The 17,656-nt window shown below is 53.7% G+C and overlaps 6 protein-coding genes across 6 annotated transcripts; 4 read left to right on the plus strand and 2 right to left on the minus strand.

Annotated features, from left to right (window-relative positions):
- Positions 1-3,010: 3,010 nt before the first annotated feature.
- BZA05DRAFT_429043 (uncharacterized protein) lies at positions 3,011-3,967 on the plus strand. The gene is made up of 3 exons (XM_051486115.1): positions 3,011-3,207; positions 3,310-3,509; positions 3,571-3,967. Exons 1-3 carry the CDS (start codon positions 3,099-3,101, stop codon positions 3,922-3,924), a joined length of 663 nt encoding a protein of 220 aa, XP_051342167.1. The 5' UTR covers positions 3,011-3,098; the 3' UTR covers positions 3,925-3,967.
- On the minus strand, positions 3,968-5,146 carry BZA05DRAFT_390150 (mitochondrial 2-oxodicarboxylate transporter). Its single transcript, XM_051482859.1, has 4 exons — positions 4,964-5,146; positions 4,843-4,899; positions 4,361-4,780; positions 3,968-4,312 (listed from the first exon to the last, which is right to left on the minus strand). Exons 1-4 carry the CDS (start codon positions 5,059-5,061, stop codon positions 4,084-4,086), a joined length of 804 nt encoding a protein of 267 aa, XP_051342168.1. The 5' UTR covers positions 5,062-5,146; the 3' UTR covers positions 3,968-4,083.
- Positions 5,147-6,621: 1,475 nt separating this feature from the next.
- Positions 6,622-11,006, plus strand: BZA05DRAFT_222288 (DNA replication factor Dna2-domain-containing protein). The gene is made up of 9 exons (XM_051479733.1): positions 6,622-6,784; positions 6,859-8,184; positions 8,272-8,370; positions 8,459-8,956; positions 9,017-9,517; positions 9,576-10,374; positions 10,425-10,618; positions 10,679-10,790; positions 10,864-11,006. The coding sequence occupies exons 1-9, from the start codon at positions 6,734-6,736 to the stop codon at positions 10,902-10,904; spliced, it is 3,621 nt and encodes a 1,206-aa protein (XP_051342169.1). The 5' UTR covers positions 6,622-6,733; the 3' UTR covers positions 10,905-11,006.
- A 1,287-nt stretch (positions 11,007-12,293) lies between these two features.
- On the plus strand, positions 12,294-13,886 carry BZA05DRAFT_390163 (putative DNA repair protein RAD51). The gene is made up of 4 exons (XM_051482860.1): positions 12,294-12,603; positions 12,662-12,738; positions 12,804-13,630; positions 13,685-13,886. Exons 1-4 carry the CDS (start codon positions 12,298-12,300, stop codon positions 13,726-13,728), a joined length of 1,254 nt encoding a protein of 417 aa, XP_051342170.1. The 5' UTR covers positions 12,294-12,297; the 3' UTR covers positions 13,729-13,886.
- Positions 13,887-14,001: 115 nt separating this feature from the next.
- On the plus strand, positions 14,002-15,933 carry BZA05DRAFT_390164 (26S protease-like protein regulatory subunit 4). Its single transcript, XM_051482861.1, has 5 exons — positions 14,002-14,148; positions 14,239-14,307; positions 14,380-14,738; positions 14,794-15,476; positions 15,529-15,933. Exons 1-5 carry the CDS (start codon positions 14,146-14,148, stop codon positions 15,777-15,779), a joined length of 1,365 nt encoding a protein of 454 aa, XP_051342171.1. The 5' UTR covers positions 14,002-14,145; the 3' UTR covers positions 15,780-15,933.
- Positions 15,934-17,506, minus strand: BZA05DRAFT_390165 (uncharacterized protein). Its single transcript, XM_051482862.1, has 4 exons — positions 17,373-17,506; positions 16,698-17,292; positions 16,330-16,629; positions 15,934-16,275 (listed from the first exon to the last, which is right to left on the minus strand). The coding sequence occupies exons 2-4, from the start codon at positions 17,274-17,276 to the stop codon at positions 16,204-16,206; spliced, it is 951 nt and encodes a 316-aa protein (XP_051342172.1). The 5' UTR covers positions 17,277-17,292; positions 17,373-17,506; the 3' UTR covers positions 15,934-16,203.
- Positions 17,507-17,656: the final 150 nt, after the last annotated feature.

Below are 17,656 nucleotides of genomic sequence, written 5' to 3' on the forward strand. Positions count from 1 at the left end.
TATGTAGGGGTTTCTTCACGGGAGTGATAGTTAACAAGTAGTGCTGATGTCGACGTACTGGAGGTAGGGTTCTCCGAAGGGGTTAGCCGACAGACGGACGAAACGAGGCGGTAGTTGAGCGTGCGCCGTGCCGTGCAGTGCAGTTCAATGTATGTGAGTAAGTTGAGTACTACACTAGAGTGAGTAAGGCCCTATTCGCGCACCCATTATCTCATCCTGCTACCACATAAATTTGAAAACCATTTTTCCACTCATAATTTGAGTGTTCGCTACAACCCAATATCTCACCCATTATGTCAAGTTGGGCTGCGCCACAATAAAAAAAGGGGGGGAGTCTCCAACCTCAACCTCAACCACTACCATCACCACGATAATTCAACAATTGGAACAGCAAAAAAAAATATTGAAGAGATCGGAAAAGTGTTTACTGCTGACTCGGCAGGAAACTTGATTCCTCGGCAGGATTTGGAACTTCTGGAAGCTGAAGACTATGGAAGCGATGGGTTTTATTACAAGTGTCATCCGGGAAGCATTGCAAGAGTCAATCAACTCACACAGTTACAGTCATTGAAAGAATGACTCTAGTAAGTGGAGAAATGACTCTAGTCAACGAGCAGGAATGACTCCAGTCACCAAGTAGGAATGACTGAGTAAATCCGCGAGACTCCCAGCCATTTTTCCATTGCATTTGAGGCTGAGGACACGTATTACATGATGGTTCACTTCCGCTCGCTACTCTTACTGGCTAGCTTCTATGTAGCACCTGCAGTAGATGTGGCGTCGCAATGTCTAGTTCAGAAGTCTGTGCGCCGAATCGACATAATGCTAAAAGCATTATGTCGCGCTAAAGGCTTGGCACATCCACATAATGAGATAATGGTGTGCGCGAACAGGGCCTAAGTAAGAAATACTTACCTGGGTGGGTACTTGCGCGGGTACTCGATCTTACTTAACCGGTGCGGGCGGAGATTCGAATTCGCCGCACGGCCTTGAACCTCCGCGCGCGATGCCATGTACTCACTGTACATACGGTACCGGTACTCTGGGGTGTAATCGCATAGCCATGTATCCGCCCCGCCCCTCCCCCGGGCCCTTCCACCCATGTCCTCAAGGCCATCTACAGTAGGTAAGGCAATCATATATGGGCAATACACACATACATACTGCACCGTCTGTACAGGCCCGCAGGGACTGCCATTATAGGTATTAAACCTCTTGAGAGTATAAAGGTAGGGTTGGAACAACGGTGCCTGTTCGGTAACAATCCCAGATGCTGGTGCGCTGCTATATAACACACCTTCATACCTACCAAATCATACCTACCAAAGCACCCACTTCACCAACTTACTCTATTTGCCTACGCATCCCGGGCCCATCCTACAGCTCTCAAAGCCTTCTGCGATGGATCGTTAGATCATCATCGTCCGTTGCGTACATACTTCCTACATATCATACCTCCGGATATGTTTGTCGGCAGTACGTTTCGGTGTTTTCTGGACTGGCTGTTTGCCGTTTGCAGTGGAGCAGTGGAGCGGTTTGCAGTGAAGAGAGAAATATCTCAACCAGCCAATCAGACTTTCGCCATAACCAACTACTCGGCGAGTAATCCGTCCAGATCCCGAAACCGACCTACACTGCCTGTATATAAGTGTGGAACAATTTGCAATGTGGAGAGTAGCGTACCACCAGCTTGGGTGCCGTAAACCTAGGGATAATACCTAGGCGGTCCCGTTCTAGGACAACCTCCGAAGTCTGGATCCAGCTGGCTGGCGTGTAAAGTAACTACCGCAACCCCCCTCCCCCCACCACGTGCGCGGCAGTCCTCGTCTCCGTCCTCGTCCCCGTCCCCGGAGGCTCGAGGTTTCCAGTTGATTACACACGATACATGCTCGCCCCCGCCGCGCATAGTTGTGGTGTATTGTACATAATCATTTCCCACCTACCCATAAGGCTCTGCAACTCCCCCTCGAATCCGTGCAGATGATGTATACTCTACCATACTCTATTGAAGTGGCCATAGAGCCTGGAGGAGAGAGTCTCTAGAGAGGCACTCACTCACGCCGATTTCCTGTTTAGTTACCTACACATCCCTAGAGTGGTTATGTAGTGGGCACGGGACGCGCAGATCTCCCGCGCCCAGCTAACGAAGCGAGGAGAACGCTGAACGCCGAACCTCAGACGTTCGTCGCCAGAGGGCAGGATGAGCTGCGGCTGGGGCTTTGTTGGTCGGTGGTCTGCGCTTCCAACAGTGGGCTTGGGTTGGGCAGGTGAAGCTCTGTATCTACGGGTGTGAATACCGCCTACCTATGTGCGATTGACGGGAGGGACTGAATTGGGGGTTTCGTTCCTCTCGGGGACTCTCGCTTCGCTTACTCTAGTTATCGTGGTCAACTATCGAGTGGGAGGATGTGAACATCCTCCAGATACGGTACCTACGGTAGGCATGAGGGAAATCATCTTTGAAGCCTGAGATGATCACTACTACCATACTGCTATTCTAACACCCGGCTCCGCAATAGCAAGACCCGAGTGATAGCGACATAACGCTGGTACTTGTCGCCGCACCTTCGACCTCTCACTCAGAGCTTGGTTGAGGAGCTTCAACATAACTGCACCATCTTGCGTGATATCTAAGGCCAGTTGATCCCAGATTCCTGAGTGATCCCTTGGGTTAACCACTGGTTGCTGGTTGGAGTTTCGGTGAACAAATTGGGCATTGTACTTAACTGAGTGATGAACTTCGAAAATTCAGTCAGTCGGCAGACCTAGAATAGGCATTGTGAGGCTGCATCGTTGGCATGTCATCGGTGGACGGCGCAACAGTCAATCGCCAACTGCAACTGCAATTGCTACTGCAACAGTGAATCACTCGTGACTAGCGGCGGAAGCCAAGTTCCAAGCTCCAAGCGCACTAACTAAACCCTATGCAGCGTGCGCACGGCGCACGCGGTAACTACTAGTATTTACCCTGAAGATGGCGGGGCAACTTCTAGTTCAGTGTAAGCCTAAAAAAATATCCGCCCCACCAAGGCTCAAGCACGCCTCCGCCTCGCGCCTCCCATCCCACCTCCCGCAGCACCCTACCACAGTACCACCCAATGCCCTCGGCAAACATCTGGATCGCCGCCTCCGACGGCGACATAGTGAGCGTAGGTCAATTCATCGCGGCGGACCCCACGATCGTTAACCGCAAAGACGAGAACGGCTGTGAGTTGTCACTCACCACCTCACCACCTCCCCACTTCCCTCCCCACATCCCCACCTCCCCACCACCCCCCACATCCCCCACCGCAAACTAACGGAGTGTAGACACGCCCCTCCACGCCGCCGCGTCCTACAACCACGTATCCCTCCTGCGGTCACTGGTGCGCAGCCACGGCGGGAACGTGAACCTTTCTGACGACGACGGGGACACGCCGCTGTTCGTCGCCGAGACTGTCGAGACCGCGCGGTGCCTCGTCGAAGAGCTCGGCGCTGATGTCGCGCATAGGAATCATGCGGGTTTGACTGTGGGTCTTCTTTCTCGAGGGGAGAGGGGGAGGGAGGGCGGCTGATAAGAGTGCGAAACAGGCGGCGGAATCGATAGAAGACGATGGCCAGCTGCCGCTGGTGGCAGCGTACCTGCGGGAGAAGATGCCTGCCACCGCCGCGGATGGAGAGAATGGCGTCCTGTCGTCAACGCCGACGCCACCGCCGCCGGAGAATGTACAGGTCAGCTATACTACGATGGATCTGGCCGAGGATTTAAGTCTTCCGGTGGACGACGAGCTGCGGCGGAGGATCGACGAGTTGGCGCAGCGCGGCGACTTTGAGAGCGAGGAGACACAGCGCGAGCTGAGGGAGCTAATAACAGGAGTCATGAGGGATCATGTAACGGAGCTCGATGCGCAGCGGAATGTCAGGCCACGGCAGGATGAGCAATAATGGTCGTTTCTTCGAATCGGAGGGGTTACATAATACCAGAAATATGCTTAAATTCATGTCTATATTCCGAGAAGAAATCTAGCTCCACCACGCACACAGGTATCTAAGTGTCTATTCTCCGTACAGCCCAGCCGAAAGAAAACATCTACACGTCAAGACTTAGGCGTCACCCATCGCCTTCCAGTAATCGACGACCGTGTTGAAAACAACCAACAGGATTCCTCCTCCGGGTCCGAGACGGAGCACCTTGGGGATGAAACCCTTGTAGAGAGCAGCGAATCCCTCCTCTTTCGCCACCAACAACACCGACGGCACGGTCCAGTTATACTTGGGAATCACACCCTTGACACGGGTAGTGTTCTGGATCCGCGACTTGACGACGTCGAAACTGCTCTACATTAGGATGCCGTATACGTGAGGGTCAGGGTTGACATACGGAGTGTTGACAAGCGTTCCAACTGTACCACCGATGGCACCAGCAATGAAGTCGTTCGTCATCTGTCCCCGCTTGGTCTCCTGCTTGGGCAGCAGTGACCTGATCTGGTGAATGCACCCAAAGTAACCAGCGTTCCATGTGACGTGCCTCCACATCGTGCTCTCGAGACCGTTGTACAGAGCCAACACACCCTCGTTCTTGATGATCTTCTTGAGAACATCGAACATGCCGTTGTACTTGCTAGCCGAGGCCTTATCTTGTAGGCGGATCTTGATCAGCTCGAAGGGGACGACGACGAAGGACTCGGTGGCACCGGCGGTAGCACCGGTGAGGACAGAGAGGGCCTGGGTCTGCTGGGTGGTGCCGAAAGCGTTGCGGTAGATCTCGCCCCACTTATCATTCGCGGCGAACTTGGTAGCCCTGCACACTCGCACGCGCGATTAAACTACGGCCGGTGTGGGGGAAGACCAAGGTTCTCGTACCTCTTGGGAGCCTCCATCATGATGGGTGCCGAAATGCCACGGTACAGGCGCGCGAACCTAAAACCTGCATTAGACCCTCTGCGCACGCGGGCCCGCTAATATGGTGGGGTAAACAACTAACCCTTCCTGCTTAATGATCTTCTTGAAGCAGTCGACCATGCCATTGTACCTATCGTTGCCGACCGCGGTGTGATCTTGGAGCTGTCTGTAGGCGCACATACCATGGGTCAGAGTGTGTGTCGTGTGCGCTTCCGGATCGGATCCTCGAGGGTGACACTTACACGCGGGTCTTCACGACGTCCAATGGGTACCTAGATTGCAGGATCGCATGTCAGTGTCGGAATCATGGGTAGTTGTGGGTTCCACAATTGGCAGGAATCTGCAGGGAACCGTAAGGAACTGACATCGTGAGAATCTATTCCCGAGTCAGTCACAGGAGAACGACCACTGCTTGCTACAATTCACAGGAACACGAGCTCACCTCCGAGATACCCGCAATCGCGCCTGTGCACCGCGAAGAGCAAAGATCAGCATCTACGCACAGACACCAGTGCACGCCTGGGATCTCAAAGGGAAGAAGTTACCGGCCGTCAAGGTGACGGAAAAGGGAATTGAACCGCCCTTCTTGTCGGACATGATGGATGAGTTGTCGGGGGTAGGATGTCTGTGTTTAGAACGATAGTGTTGAGGGGACGGAGAATGGGGATCTGAGGAGAAGAAGAAGAAGGAGAGGTTCTGTGGTTATGTTCTTTCGGATCTTCTGTGTTGCCCTCTGCTTGTCAGTTATCTAGCGGAAAAAATGTGTCCGTAATCCGAACTAGTAACACCAGAAGCGGGAAGTGGGGTGCACAGAAACTAGCGAGTGCGACACCTTGACTCTGTCTCTGCGTCGGCGATACCTAACCCTCTATGAACTCTCCTGAATGGAGCTCCTCCTCGAACCTAACCCTCGACCACTGATTCATATTAGTCCGATTCATGTGATGTTCATCGAATCGCTGCTGCACTCGAAGATATCGCTGAAGACAGTCCCGTACCCCCACTCCACATGTGGCGTATTTATGCACGCTGGGACAGGGTAGTGGCGCTCGGCAGGGGCGTTGGAGGTGATGTATGCATGGGTAATCTAGAGTACCTACGGTATGTATAGAGCCATGATACCTGGTCGGAAGAAGAGATTCTCGTTGAAGCTGGATGGCAGATGTGAGATATATACTCCCGTGAAGCCACCAGGCAGCGATGCATCATTACTTTCTACGGGTGGTCGGTTGGTAGCAATCTGGTGTTTACCGCAGGACTCGACTCGACAATGACTACTGATCACTGACTAGCATATCGGGTCATTCGAGGCGGGCTGTCATGCACCAATAAGCGTGTACTATACTTGATCCCCCGCGTGATCAGCTGCCTATCGAGGAACCCGTAGAAGAGAAAGGCACGAGATGTTTGTACCTCTGTTCCCGCAGAATAGAGCCATACATTCTCACCTACCTATATCCGATTGCAAGCACTATCGTCGTACATATACGATGTCCTTTAGAGCATCGAGTCCCTCTCATGCCTGGGCCCTGCTCTCCCCGCAAAATAGTACGTAGGGATCTCGCTAGTGCTAAGAAATCACATCGAGGCTCATTCCTATCCGGGACGATGTAAAGCCTGCGCGTTAAAAACAACTTGTGCAAGTGTCCATCCATCGCGACGCGTTGTCCGTCCCGCCCCATTTTCTGCCCCCAACACCGCCGTTCGCAACAATTGCCACGGCCAAAAAGCTTCGTTCATTTACTACTTACTACACCCACTGCACGACCAAACCTTCAGCTGCTCCCGGCTATTTTACTGCCATACGTACTCGCTGTTCGGATTCCCACTTCGACAGGACTAGAAAGTCGATATGAATCGCAAACCAACGAAGAGCTTCTTCGAGCAGGACAATTCCACAAAGGCGAGCTCACTCCCTTCACAACCATGATCTGTTTTACATTCTGCTACAGAATATAGCAGCTAATGTCCCCGAAGGCCAAGTCAGGATATCGGAAGAAGGCGGTCGGCGGCAACACATCCTCACGACCCAGTAATAGTAATTCATCATCATCATCACTCCCCGCGTCGAAAGATGCAAAGTCGAAATTGAGCGGATTCGCTTTCGCCAAACCTGCCACGCCGAGCACATCATCACAAGCAGACGATCCCGACCTCGATACGACCCCTCGTCACTCATCGGCTCCCGTGATCGAATTGGATGTGCCTGCGGATGTGCCTACTCCCATCAAGACAGTCGCTGGCGATGTCGAACCAGTGCAACTACCCACGCCACGCCGCCTTAGATCTCTTAGTGACCTACCAGCAACTCCAAAGCCACGACTGAGTATCGAGCACCTCCTCACCGACGAAGAGAAGGCATTCCCCGACAGCCAGCCTGATGATCGGAACGAGGTCCGCGTGACCTGGGAGAGGTCAACACCGGGCGTCCGAATGCGTCACAAGCGGGCTGCCAGTAGCTCACCACCACCCATTCGCACGCCACTCGGCAAGCGACAAGCCATGTTGTCGAAACCAACAGACGATCCTGCAATGGAGCTTTGGAAGAAGTATGGTCTTGGGATGGATGCTGGACTGAGGAAGGACCGGCCCGCCAATCCTGCCGTTAGATTGTTTGCCCCTGACCGGGAAGATCGATCTCCGTCCAACCTTCGGCGAGGAACCTCAAGCGAAACGCCTGCCACGCTCAACCGGCTGAAGAGGAGGAAGACTCAGTCGTTCGAGCTGTTCCGTGAATCGGAGTCACTGGAATCTGGTCTTGATATTCCGGCAGGGACGATAAAGAAGGCCTCGCGGCAGGAGCGTGTTGTGAGCTTAATGGACCAGGTCAAACAGAGCATGAAGCAGAAGGCTAGAGGGAAACTACCAATCCTACCATCCTCACCCCCACCGCATGCCGATTCTGAAGATCCCCCACAGTCGTCTCCGTTACATCGCAGTCTTGCGGCGCCACCACAACCATCAGCAGTTTCGACAAACATTAGCACAACCAATGACTCGGATTCGGAAGACTTTGGAGATTTTGACGACGCGGATATTGACATGGAGTTCATTGAGAAGGTTGAAGAGATTGAACGCATTGCGTCCACTGCCCGTCAGTCCCAGGCTCTCGCGCAGTCTCAAGCTCTCGAACAGCATACCTCTCCTCCACCGCAACCGGTTCCTCCACCACCACCACCGCAATCGCTCGCTCAGCCCGAGGCCGCGACGGTCCTCGACGAGTTTAATGAATCCGGCGACGACGACTTGTTCGGCAGCATTGAATTCCAAGAGCTTGTGGCACAGTACGATGCGCCAGTGAAGGTTGGTGGCAACGGGTCCCCACACAAACGGTAGATGGGGGAGAAATGGGAATTGTCGATTAACTTCTTTGTTTTTGTGCCTGCGAAGGGAAATGCTTCAAGCAGTAGAATAAAGCGGTTTCAAGTAGTTGAAGTGTCCGAAGGACCATATGAACTGGATACTCGTAAAGCATCTCGAGTTCAAAAAGTTTGTAATGAAACTTCCATAGCGAATTGATTTGGTGATGGTCGGGGACAACGTTGTGCTGATATTTTCCGCTTTTTCTTCCACCCAGATTGTGCGCGTCAGGGACGTGGCGTCAAATGGTCTCTACAGGGTGATGCTGAGGGACTCGTGGGCGACTGCTACCACTGTATCCACTGGTGTATTCGTCCACATCGTTGGAAGTTTCGACGAGCATGGCGTCTGCGTGGTTGACAGCAGCCACAACTACATCATCGTGAACCCCGATTTCCTCGTCTCTGCAACGACCGTCGCCGACACAGTGTCATGCATGAGGAAGGCCGCGCTCCAGGAGCGAGTCAAGGCCACGGGTGACATCAGCAAAGCGATGGTCTATGGAAACGTCCTGCACGCATTATTCCAAGCAGCGCTGGAGGAGAACGATTTCTCGAATGAACGCCTGAATGCACACATCATCCGGGTCTTGACTGATAACATCGAGAGCCTCTTCCTCTTGCGCGAAGAGATGCCCGTGGCGATCGCCCACGTCCAGTCGAAAATTCCGCTGATACAGGAGTGGGCGAAGCTGTTTGTGTCGGCGAAACCAAATGTGCGTTTTGCATCTCCTCCCTCTGCGGCGGATGAAACCACGCTGACTGGCTTGGCGTAGGCCAAAGCGACGGTTGCCGACCACCGCGGTACGACTACGCCCATCGTCGCGATAAACAAGCTGCTCGATATCGAGGAGCACATCTGGTCGCCGAAATACGGGCTGAAGGGCAATATCGACGCCACAGTACAGGCAATCATTGTCGAACCCGGCACTGGAAAGACCGGTAAGGGCAGAAGCGTCTCGAAGACTTTGACGGTACCTTTGGAGCTCAAGACCGGCCGCATGCAGTCGATGGCGCATCGGGCACAGACGATGCTGTACACCCTGCTGATGTCGGATCGCTACGATATCAGTGTTGGCGGTGGACTGTTGTACTATATGGAGACCAACGAGATGATACGCGTTCCAGCCATCAGGAACGAGCTCAGGGAGCTGGTCATAAAGAGAAATCAGGTGGCGCATCACATCTGTAATCGCGAGACGCTGCCAGAAATGCTCGAGGATCAACATACGTGCTCTAGGTGCTACGCAAAGACCTCATGCTTTGTCTATCATAAGGTGATTTTGCATCTGGTGTGGAAATTGTTAGAGTCTCTCACTAATGGAGTTTGGACAGTTGCTCGAAGACGGAACGCCCGAGAGCAGTGGTGTGATGAAACCGTTCATAGAAAACACGGAGCATCTGAACGACAAGCACAAGGCGTTTTTCAAGCACTGGGACACGCTCCTCACCAAGGAGGAGAAAGGCTCCGTGCGCTTCCGCCGGGAAATGTGGACGATGACCAGCGCCGAGCGCGAAGCCGCCGGCCGCTGCTTCGGCGAGCTCGTCATCGTGCCTGAATCCATCGCTGTAGACGAGAGCAAGCAGCGGATCAACAAATACACCTACAGCTTTGAAAAACCTAGTTCGACTAGAGAGTTCAGCTTTATCGAGTCGCAGCTCACCGAGGGCGATCCCATCGTCGTTTCGGACGAAAAGGGCCATATCGCGCTGGCTATCGGTTACGTCTTCCAGGTCCGCAGGGATAGAATCACGGTCCAGGTGGACCGTCGCCTGCATAATGCGCGTACCCGCCAGAATAATTTCAATGCGGACAGTTACCAGGTCTTTAACGGCATTGTGGAGGTGAATGGTACCCCTAGGACACCAGCTGCTCTGTCACAACGACCAAGTGAAAGGGAAGAGATCTTCTACCGCATCGATAAAGACGAGTTCAGCAATGGCATGGCTGGTGTCCGGAATAATCTCATCCAGATTATGGCCAAGGAGGCTAATAGCAAGTACCGTCGACTCATTACCGAACTCCTGCCGCCGGAATTCAAGGAATCGCCGACTGCGTACCAGCTGGACGAAGTGCCTGGCGCTGGCTCGTTGAATGAGGACCAGAAGAACGCCGTTATCAAGGTCATGAGTGGTTAGTTCATCGATAACTGCTCTGGGAGCTTTGCTGATTCGTGATTATAGCTCGCGACTATGCGCTTGTCCTTGGTATGCCTGGTACGGGAAAGACAACAACCATAGCACATATCATCCGGGCACTAGTATCGCAGGGCAAGAGCGTATTGTTGACATCGTACACCCACACTGCTGTCGACAACATTTTGCTGAAGATCAAGAACGAGAAATTTGGTATCCTGAGACTGGGGTCCCGTGCAAAGGTATGTTCATACGCAAGGTGCAGACCAGATTGGGCTATGCTGACCGTCTTGATCGCCCAGATTCATCACGAGGTGCAGAATTTCGCGCAGCTGGCGGATACTCGCTATACCACCTTTGAGGAGTTGCGGATAGCTTTCAACCGACCAAAGGTGGTTGCAACAACCTGCTTGGGTATCAACCAGTGAGCTTCTTCTTCTCCCCCCGATCATCGCTTGCTTGCTATGCTAACAGAGGTTTTCCGTAGTCCTATCTTCAGCGAGAGACAGTTCGATTACTGCATTGTAGACGAAGCGTCCCAGATCACGCTGCCAGTGTGCCTTGGACCAATCCGGCTCGCCGAGGCATTTGTCCTTGTCGGTGACCACTACCAGCTACCGCCACTAGTCAAGAACCCCGAGGCCAAAGAAGGCGGGCTGGATATTAGTCTCTTCAAGCTGCTCTCGGAAGCACAGCCGCAGGCTGTCGTCAGCTTGGAACATCAGTACCGCATGTGCGAGGAGATCATGACGTTGTCGAATGAGCTTATTTACTCGGGAAGGCTCAAGTGTGGTACTCCGGAGGTGGCGAAGCGGGCTCTGAAAATACCCGACGAAAAGGGATTGAGGAAGCTTCACAGGGACAACGATAGCACTAGTTACCAGAAGAAGTGTTGGCTGAAGGACCTGTTTGCTGAGGGCGTTAAGGCTTGCTTCGTGGATACCGATCGGGTTCCGGCAAGAGAGGTGAAGAAGGGTGATAGGACGATCAACCCCGTTGAAGCGGAGCTCACATATCAGGTAATTCCTTTAGGAGAGAAAGAGTGAGAGAGAGGAATCACGCTAACAAAAACTCAGCTTGTTGAAGGCTTCCTAAGTTGCGGTGTCGACCCAAGTTCAATCGGAGTTATCACCGTGTACCGCTCGCAGTTAAAAACGATTCAGCACCTCCTCCGGCACCGCGAGAAGGTCGAAATGCACACGGCCGACAAATTCCAAGGCCGGGACAAAGAGATCATTGTGATATCGCTTGTCCGCTCCAACGACCAAGGCACAGTGGGCGAGCTCCTGCGGGACTGGCGTCGGATCAACGTTGCATTCACCCGGGCCCGGTCGAAGCTCATCATTTTGGGATCGCGATCAACACTGAGCTCGAACGACCTGCTGAAGGATTTTGTGGGGCTGATGGAGAGGAATTCCTGGGTGTACACGCTTCCCGCAAATGCTCATCTTCACCATGTTGCTGCGGAATCGATGGGTGCCGCTTCTCCGAAGCGCACGAGGCAGACGACTGGAAAGGAGAATCAAAGATCGCCAAAGAGAATCGGTGGAAAGGTGCCGCAGGGCTTCTTGAATAGCAGGCCGATTTTGAAGGATATCATGAACGGCGGATAGTCCTGCGGATTTCTGATTTTGGTTGATTACTTCTTGCTTAGTAGAGTGGATTGAATTGGAGTACTGGCGGTATCGAGATTTTGGAGTTTGAGATTTTATTTTTGACGTTTTGTTTATTCTTTTTATGCCGCTTGGATACTTTTTGGTGTGCTGTAAATATTGTGGGGTTTCTGTATTCGTACTTCAGGATCTACACTATAACCAATACCGCTTGACTGTCCCTGCGAAATGTCCCTGGGCAATGTCCCTGGAGAATCCATAAGCATGTTCTAGGCCCGCACATCTTTTCCACATTAATTCGCCCTCAAATGGTAGATATTACTCATTCCAATCCGTCATGTGATCACGCGCAGTGCAACTTTACACGCTTTGCCACCGCACCCTCAGACGACGCATCCGCATCCGCCCACACCCATACCCATTTCTCTTCCATCACTACCACCACCATCATCCATCATCACCACCCATTTCGAACATACTGGCAACAGAAAACCGTAGCAAATACGACGACGACGACAATGAGTGCTGAAGATCCGCAAGAAGGCTCTCAGCTCGATGACACTGCTTCGCAGTTCGGAGGTCCCGGGGCTCCTACGCCGCTAGCCCAGCTCGAGGTACGGATCACCTCCGGCAGCGCATGATTTCCCGAGATTTGCTGACGTCTCCGCGCAGGGGAATGGCATCAGTGCGCGCGACATCAAGACAATCATCGAGGCGGGCTACAACACCGTCGAGTCGATCGCCTACACGTACATGAATCCGCGGATCCCTGGCGGGGCAATCGCTGCAGCAGCATGCTGACATTATTGCGCAGACCGAAGCGGGCGCTCCTGACGATCAAGGGGATATCGGAAGCGAAGGCCGACAAGCTGATCCTGGAGGCGTCGAAGCTCGTTCCGATGGGGTTCACGACGGCGACGGAAATGCACCATCGCCGGAGCGAGCTGATTTCCGTCACCACGGGGTCGAAGCAGCTCGATACCCTCCTGGCCGGTGGCGTCGAGACCGGAAGTATAACCGAGATCTTTGGTGAGTTTCGAACGGGAAAATCGCAGATTTGTCATACGCTGGCGGTCACCTGCCAGTTGCCGTTCGATATGGGCGGCGGTGAGGGGAAGTGCCTCTTCATCGATACCGAGGGCACGTTTCGTCCGGTGCGGTTGTTGGCGGTCGCGAACAGGTTCGGCCTGAACGGCGAGGAGGTCCTGGATAATGTTGCGTATGCGAGGGCGTACAACTCGGACCATCAGCTGCAGCTGCTCAACCAAGCGGCGGCGATGATGACCGAAACCCGGTTCTCGTTGCTGGTGGTAGATTCCGCGACGTCGCTCTATCGTACCGATTTTGCAGGCAGAGGAGAGCTCTCGGCCCGCCAGGCGCATCTGGCGAAGTTCATGCGGACACTGCAGAGACTTGCGGACGAGTTTGGAATTGCCGTTGTCATCACCAACCAAGTCGTCGCGCAGGTCGACGGCGGTGGAATGTTCAACCCCGACCCGAAGAAGCCGATCGGTGGTAACATCATTGCCCACGCATCCACCACCAGATTGTATCTGCGCAAAGGAAGAGGAGAGACCCGAGTATGCAAGATTTACGATTCACCGTGCTTACCTGAGTCGGAGTGCATGTTTGCCATTCACGGTAAGCCATTCCTCTATCCATGATTCCTGCGGATCATCGCTGACATTATTGCAGAGGACGGCATTGGCGATCCTTCGCCGAAGGACATGGAGAGCTGATTAGATCTCTTGGCGGACTGGGACTGGCGATTGTTTTCTTGCTATGTGCTTGTCTTGATGAACTCACGAATAATTTTGCTGCTGTAGGAAGCGTAAAAGGGAAATGGAGTTTCTTTGGCTGCTTTGTACTGTACTTTACTTTGACCAATCGAATCGATAGATGATCCGATCCAGAAAGACGAGTGATGCGACATTGTATCCACATTTTAGCATTAGTCATGCGGCTGACAGTCTTGGCGGATGTTGTGAGGCGCCTGCTACCCACTACTATCACTACTACGCAACTAGCTTCTTAACCTCCATCATCACCTCCAAGCTGCTTTCAGTTTAATCATCCATCATCAATCATCAGATTTCGATCACCCTCGTCACGAACCTCGAGCTTACCAGTACCTGTCGACGACCATACTCTGAAATATGGTACCCACCTCACCTATCCTCCGCTGGCGGCAATCGGGCGGACACATGGCGTTCTTGGGATAGTTGGCTGACCATGTGTCTGATATGTAGGGTCAAGGACAATCCGGAATGGGCGGGGCCCCTGGTGGGGACGCCGGCAAAGATCAGAAGGACCAGAAGGTACGGGAGTCATTCCCTTGAAGCTCTCGCCACCCGCGGAGGGGAGGGGCAGTAGCTAACTGTTACCAACAGAAAGACAAGCCCAAGTACGAGCCGCCTCCACCAACCACCCGCGTCGGCCGCAAGAAGAAGCGTCTTGGTGGCGGTCCGGATGCTGCCAACAAGCTCCCCACGGTTTTCCCCAACGCGCGCTGCAAGCTGAAGCTGCTCCGGATGGATCGCATCAAGGACCACCTCATGCTCGAGGAGGCGTTCGTGACGAACGAGGAACGGTACAGGGCTTCGAAGGGCGAGAAGGGAGGTCTGGAGCAGAGGCAGGAGGAGGAGAGGGGTAGGGTTGATGATATGCGTGGAAGTCCCATGGGTGTCGGTACGCTAGAGGAGATGATTGATGACGACCATGCTATCGTTTCGAGTACTACGGGACCTGAGTATGTGCGAGGAGTATCTGTTGGGTTTGGGGGCGTGCTGACTCGATTTTTTCAGGTACTACGTCTCTATCATGTCCTTCGTCGACAAGGACCTGCTCGAGCCCGGATGCTCTGTCCTGCTCCACCACAAGACCGTGTCGATCGTCGGTGTGCTTACGGATGACTCGGATCCCCTCATCACTGTGATGAAGCTCGACAAGGCGCCGACCGAGTCTTACGCCGATATTGGAGGTCTGGAGCAGCAGATCCAGGAAGTTCGGGAATCCGTCGAGTTGCCACTGCTCCACCCCGAGCTGTACGAGGAGATGGGTATCAAGCCCCCGAAGGGAGTCATTCTCTATGGATCGCCTGGTACCGGAAAGACGTTGCTCGCCAAGGCCGTTGCCAACCAGACCTCGGCGACATTCCTGCGTATCGTCGGTTCCGAGCTCATCCAGAAGTACTTGGGTGACGGCCCCAGGCTATGTCGTCAGATCTTCCAGGTCGCGGCAGAGCATGCTCCCAGTATTGTCTTCATCGATGAGATTGACGCCATTGGTACGAAACGTTACGACTCTACCAGTGGTGGTGAGAGGGAGGTGCAGAGAACCATGCTGGAGCTTCTAAATCAGTTGGACGGTTTCGATGATCGTGGTGACGTCAAGGTCATCATGGCCACAAACAAGATTGAAACCTTGGACCCGGCCCTGATCAGACCTGGACGTATTGACCGCAAGATTCTGTTCGAGAATCCAGACCGTAAGACTGTTTAGTTCTCGTGAACGAGCCGATTGCTGACTGGTATTTACAGAGGTCACCAAGAAGAAGATCTTTGCCCTTCACACCTCCAAGATGTCCTTGAGTAGTGACGTCGAACTGGATGAGTTCATCAACCAGAAGGACGATCTCTCCGGTGCCGATATCAAAGCCATCTGCACAGAGGCTGGTCTGCTCGCGCTCCGTGAGAGGCGAATGAGGGTCCAGATGCAGGACTTCAGAAGCGCTAGAGAGAGGGTTCTCAAGACCAAGACTGAGGGCGAGCCGGAGGGGTTGTACTTGTAATTGTGGGCATTATGGATGCAGTTTAGACGCCGGGGCTTTTACATTGGGATGAATGCAATGGGATGGGTCCAATCGTTTTTGCTTTGTGTGTCAGAAGGCGACAACTTTTTGTTTCAAGGTTCGCTGTTTCGTTGTTGAGTGATGGGAAAACTTTACTTCACTTTCAAACCAATGCAAATCTCTCATGGCTACTAATGGTACTTTACAAAATTCAGGCACAATCTTGGGATCTGCATCTTTCCCCTTCCTTCGCATCTCTCCCATCCCTCGACAATAGTGACTGCAAAGACAAGTGATAGACAAAACCCCGCCGATAGCAGATCGACAACGAAGGACATCAGCCGTCAAAGAAACACATCCGCCGTGCTAGAACTAAAAGGTGCAAGATATGAATTCTGGATGGGGGATCGAGATCGAGAGGGGTCTAGATCTTCTCATAGGCAGCCCTTTCGGTGTCGTACTTCTGGAGGTTGGAGAGTGCCAGATCGGCATATGGCTGAGGAGCAAAGGGTCAGTTTCTAGACGATCACGCAACTCGAACTGCACGTACCTTCTTCTCAACATCGGTCATGCTTGCCCACTGCTTTCCAGCTGCCTTGGCCTTCTCGCCAATCTTGTCTCCCTCCAGCGAGTTGAACTTGGTCCGGTAGAAGGTCAAGAAAGCACCAGCGGGCCTCTTGGGGGTCCTGTGGTCCACAATCAGGTCGTTGTATCCACGGACGTTGTTCCTCTTGAGCCAGCGGCGAGCGGCATTGGCCTTCTGGATCTCCTCGGCCGAGTGGGACTCGACGAAAGCGGCGTAGGTGGCCTTCTGGGCTTCGGTCTTGGCCCTGGCGAGCTCAGCGTATCTCTATGAGTTGCTAATGTTAGATCCACCAACCGTGGGGAAGAAGAATCGGGGGAGGGTGAGGAACTTACAGCCTTCTCTGCCTCGGGGAGCTTGGCGTAGGTGTCGGCAGTGTCCTTGCTGATCAGAGACCTTCCTGGAGTCGCCATATGCTGCGAGATGTAGATGTTGAACGGCGACATGCGGCTGACAGGCTTGCCCGGGGGCTTGAGAGCAATCTCCTTCATTTCCCTCCTCTTATCAACGGCACGGAGCTCAGCGGCCCGCAGCCTCTTCGCCTCCTTCTGCTCCGGAGTCAACACCTTCTTCTCCTTCTTGACCGCAGCCTTCTTGACCACTTTCTTGTCGGTGAGTTTCTTAGTAGCAGCAGCTGGCGTCTTCTTTGCGGCGGCGGCTGCGGCGGGCTTCTTTGCGGCGGGCTTCTTTGCGGCGGCGGTGGTGGTCGCCGCAGAGGCCTTCTTCCCCTTGGGGGCGGCGGCGGCGGTGGTGGCCTTCGCCGGGGCCTTTGTGGGGACCGTGGCCGCAGCGGTGGCTTTGCCTCGGATACCCATGGGAATCACGGCGACATGGGGGCGGAGGCTGACGGCGCGTGTGGCGACGACCTGCAGGCGGGCCACCGGGCGGAGGAGGCGACTCAAGGCAGTCGACATGATGTTACTACACAGGCTGCGTGCGAGATTCGGTCGGTTAGGACTAAATGTGGATGATGTAGGGGAGGAGGGTGTGGAATGCAAGTGTGTATGTACCTGGATGGGAGTAGTGGTGATGATGGTTGCGTGGAGTGGAGAGGTGTTTCAATGCGAGGTGGGGGTGGAGGGGGGTGGGGTTTGTTTGGAGGGATGCAAACGATTAGATTGTAGTGGGTGGTTGATTGATGGGGGGGTGGGAGGGTGGGGTGGGTTTGTGATTTGCAAGTTTCATAGTCTACCCTAACTCGCTCCAACCACATACGACCCGTCTCTGCGGGTCTTCCATCGTCGTCATCATTTGAGCCCCACTCAATTGCAGTCACTCGGTGGTTCGTAACTTC

This window comes from Tricharina praecox (assembly GCF_024521635.1).
Source record: "Tricharina praecox strain CBS 144465 chromosome Unknown BZA05scaffold_5, whole genome shotgun sequence".
In the NCBI taxonomy this organism is placed as follows: domain Eukaryota; kingdom Fungi; phylum Ascomycota; class Pezizomycetes; order Pezizales; family Pyronemataceae; genus Tricharina; species Tricharina praecox.

What these genes read in the sequence shown, in the direction of transcription:
- BZA05DRAFT_222288 (XM_051479733.1), top strand. Translation starts at nt 6,734, where the DNA reads ATGAATCGCAAACCAACGAAGAGCTTCTTCGAGCAGGACAATTCCACA. An exon ending in AAGCATCTCGAGTTCAAAAA is followed by an intron (nt 8,371 to 8,458) that starts GTTTGTAATGAA and finishes TCTTCCACCCAG; the next exon opens with ATTGTGCGCGTCAGGGACGT. An exon ending in TTGTGTCGGCGAAACCAAAT is followed by an intron (nt 8,957 to 9,016) that starts GTGCGTTTTGCA and finishes GGCTTGGCGTAG; the next exon opens with GCCAAAGCGACGGTTGCCGA.
- BZA05DRAFT_429043 (XM_051486115.1), top strand. Translation starts at nt 3,099, where the DNA reads ATGCCCTCGGCAAACATCTGGATCGCCGCCTCCGACGGCGACATAGTG. An exon ending in CCGCAAAGACGAGAACGGCT is followed by an intron (nt 3,208 to 3,309) that starts GTGAGTTGTCAC and finishes AACGGAGTGTAG; the next exon opens with ACACGCCCCTCCACGCCGCC. An exon ending in GGAATCATGCGGGTTTGACT is followed by an intron (nt 3,510 to 3,570) that starts GTGGGTCTTCTT and finishes AGTGCGAAACAG; the next exon opens with GCGGCGGAATCGATAGAAGA.
- BZA05DRAFT_390150 (XM_051482859.1), bottom strand. Translation starts at nt 5,061, where the DNA reads ATGTGCGCCTACAGACAGCTCCAAGATCACACCGCGGTCGGCAACGAT. An exon ending in AAGATCATTAAGCAGGAAGG is followed by an intron (nt 4,900 to 4,963) that starts GTTAGTTGTTTA and finishes TGCAGGTTTTAG; the next exon opens with GTTCGCGCGCCTGTACCGTG. An exon ending in ATGATGGAGGCTCCCAAGAG is followed by an intron (nt 4,781 to 4,842) that starts GTACGAGAACCT and finishes GCGAGTGTGCAG; the next exon opens with GGCTACCAAGTTCGCCGCGA.
- BZA05DRAFT_390165 (XM_051482862.1), bottom strand. Translation starts at nt 17,276, where the DNA reads ATGTCGACTGCCTTGAGTCGCCTCCTCCGCCCGGTGGCCCGCCTGCAG. An exon ending in TCCCCGAGGCAGAGAAGGCT is followed by an intron (nt 16,630 to 16,697) that starts GTAAGTTCCTCA and finishes AGCAACTCATAG; the next exon opens with AGATACGCTGAGCTCGCCAG. An exon ending in TGACCGATGTTGAGAAGAAG is followed by an intron (nt 16,276 to 16,329) that starts GTACGTGCAGTT and finishes TTTGCTCCTCAG; the next exon opens with CCATATGCCGATCTGGCACT.
- BZA05DRAFT_390163 (XM_051482860.1), top strand. Translation starts at nt 12,298, where the DNA reads ATGGTAGATATTACTCATTCCAATCCGTCATGTGATCACGCGCAGTGC. An exon ending in CGCCGCTAGCCCAGCTCGAG is followed by an intron (nt 12,604 to 12,661) that starts GTACGGATCACC and finishes GTCTCCGCGCAG; the next exon opens with GGGAATGGCATCAGTGCGCG. An exon ending in GTGCATGTTTGCCATTCACG is followed by an intron (nt 13,631 to 13,684) that starts GTAAGCCATTCC and finishes ACATTATTGCAG; the next exon opens with AGGACGGCATTGGCGATCCT.
- BZA05DRAFT_390164 (XM_051482861.1), top strand. An exon ending in TCGAGTACTACGGGACCTGA is followed by an intron (nt 14,739 to 14,793) that starts GTATGTGCGAGG and finishes CGATTTTTTCAG; the next exon opens with GTACTACGTCTCTATCATGT. An exon ending in TCTGTTCGAGAATCCAGACC is followed by an intron (nt 15,477 to 15,528) that starts GTAAGACTGTTT and finishes TGGTATTTACAG; the next exon opens with AGGTCACCAAGAAGAAGATC.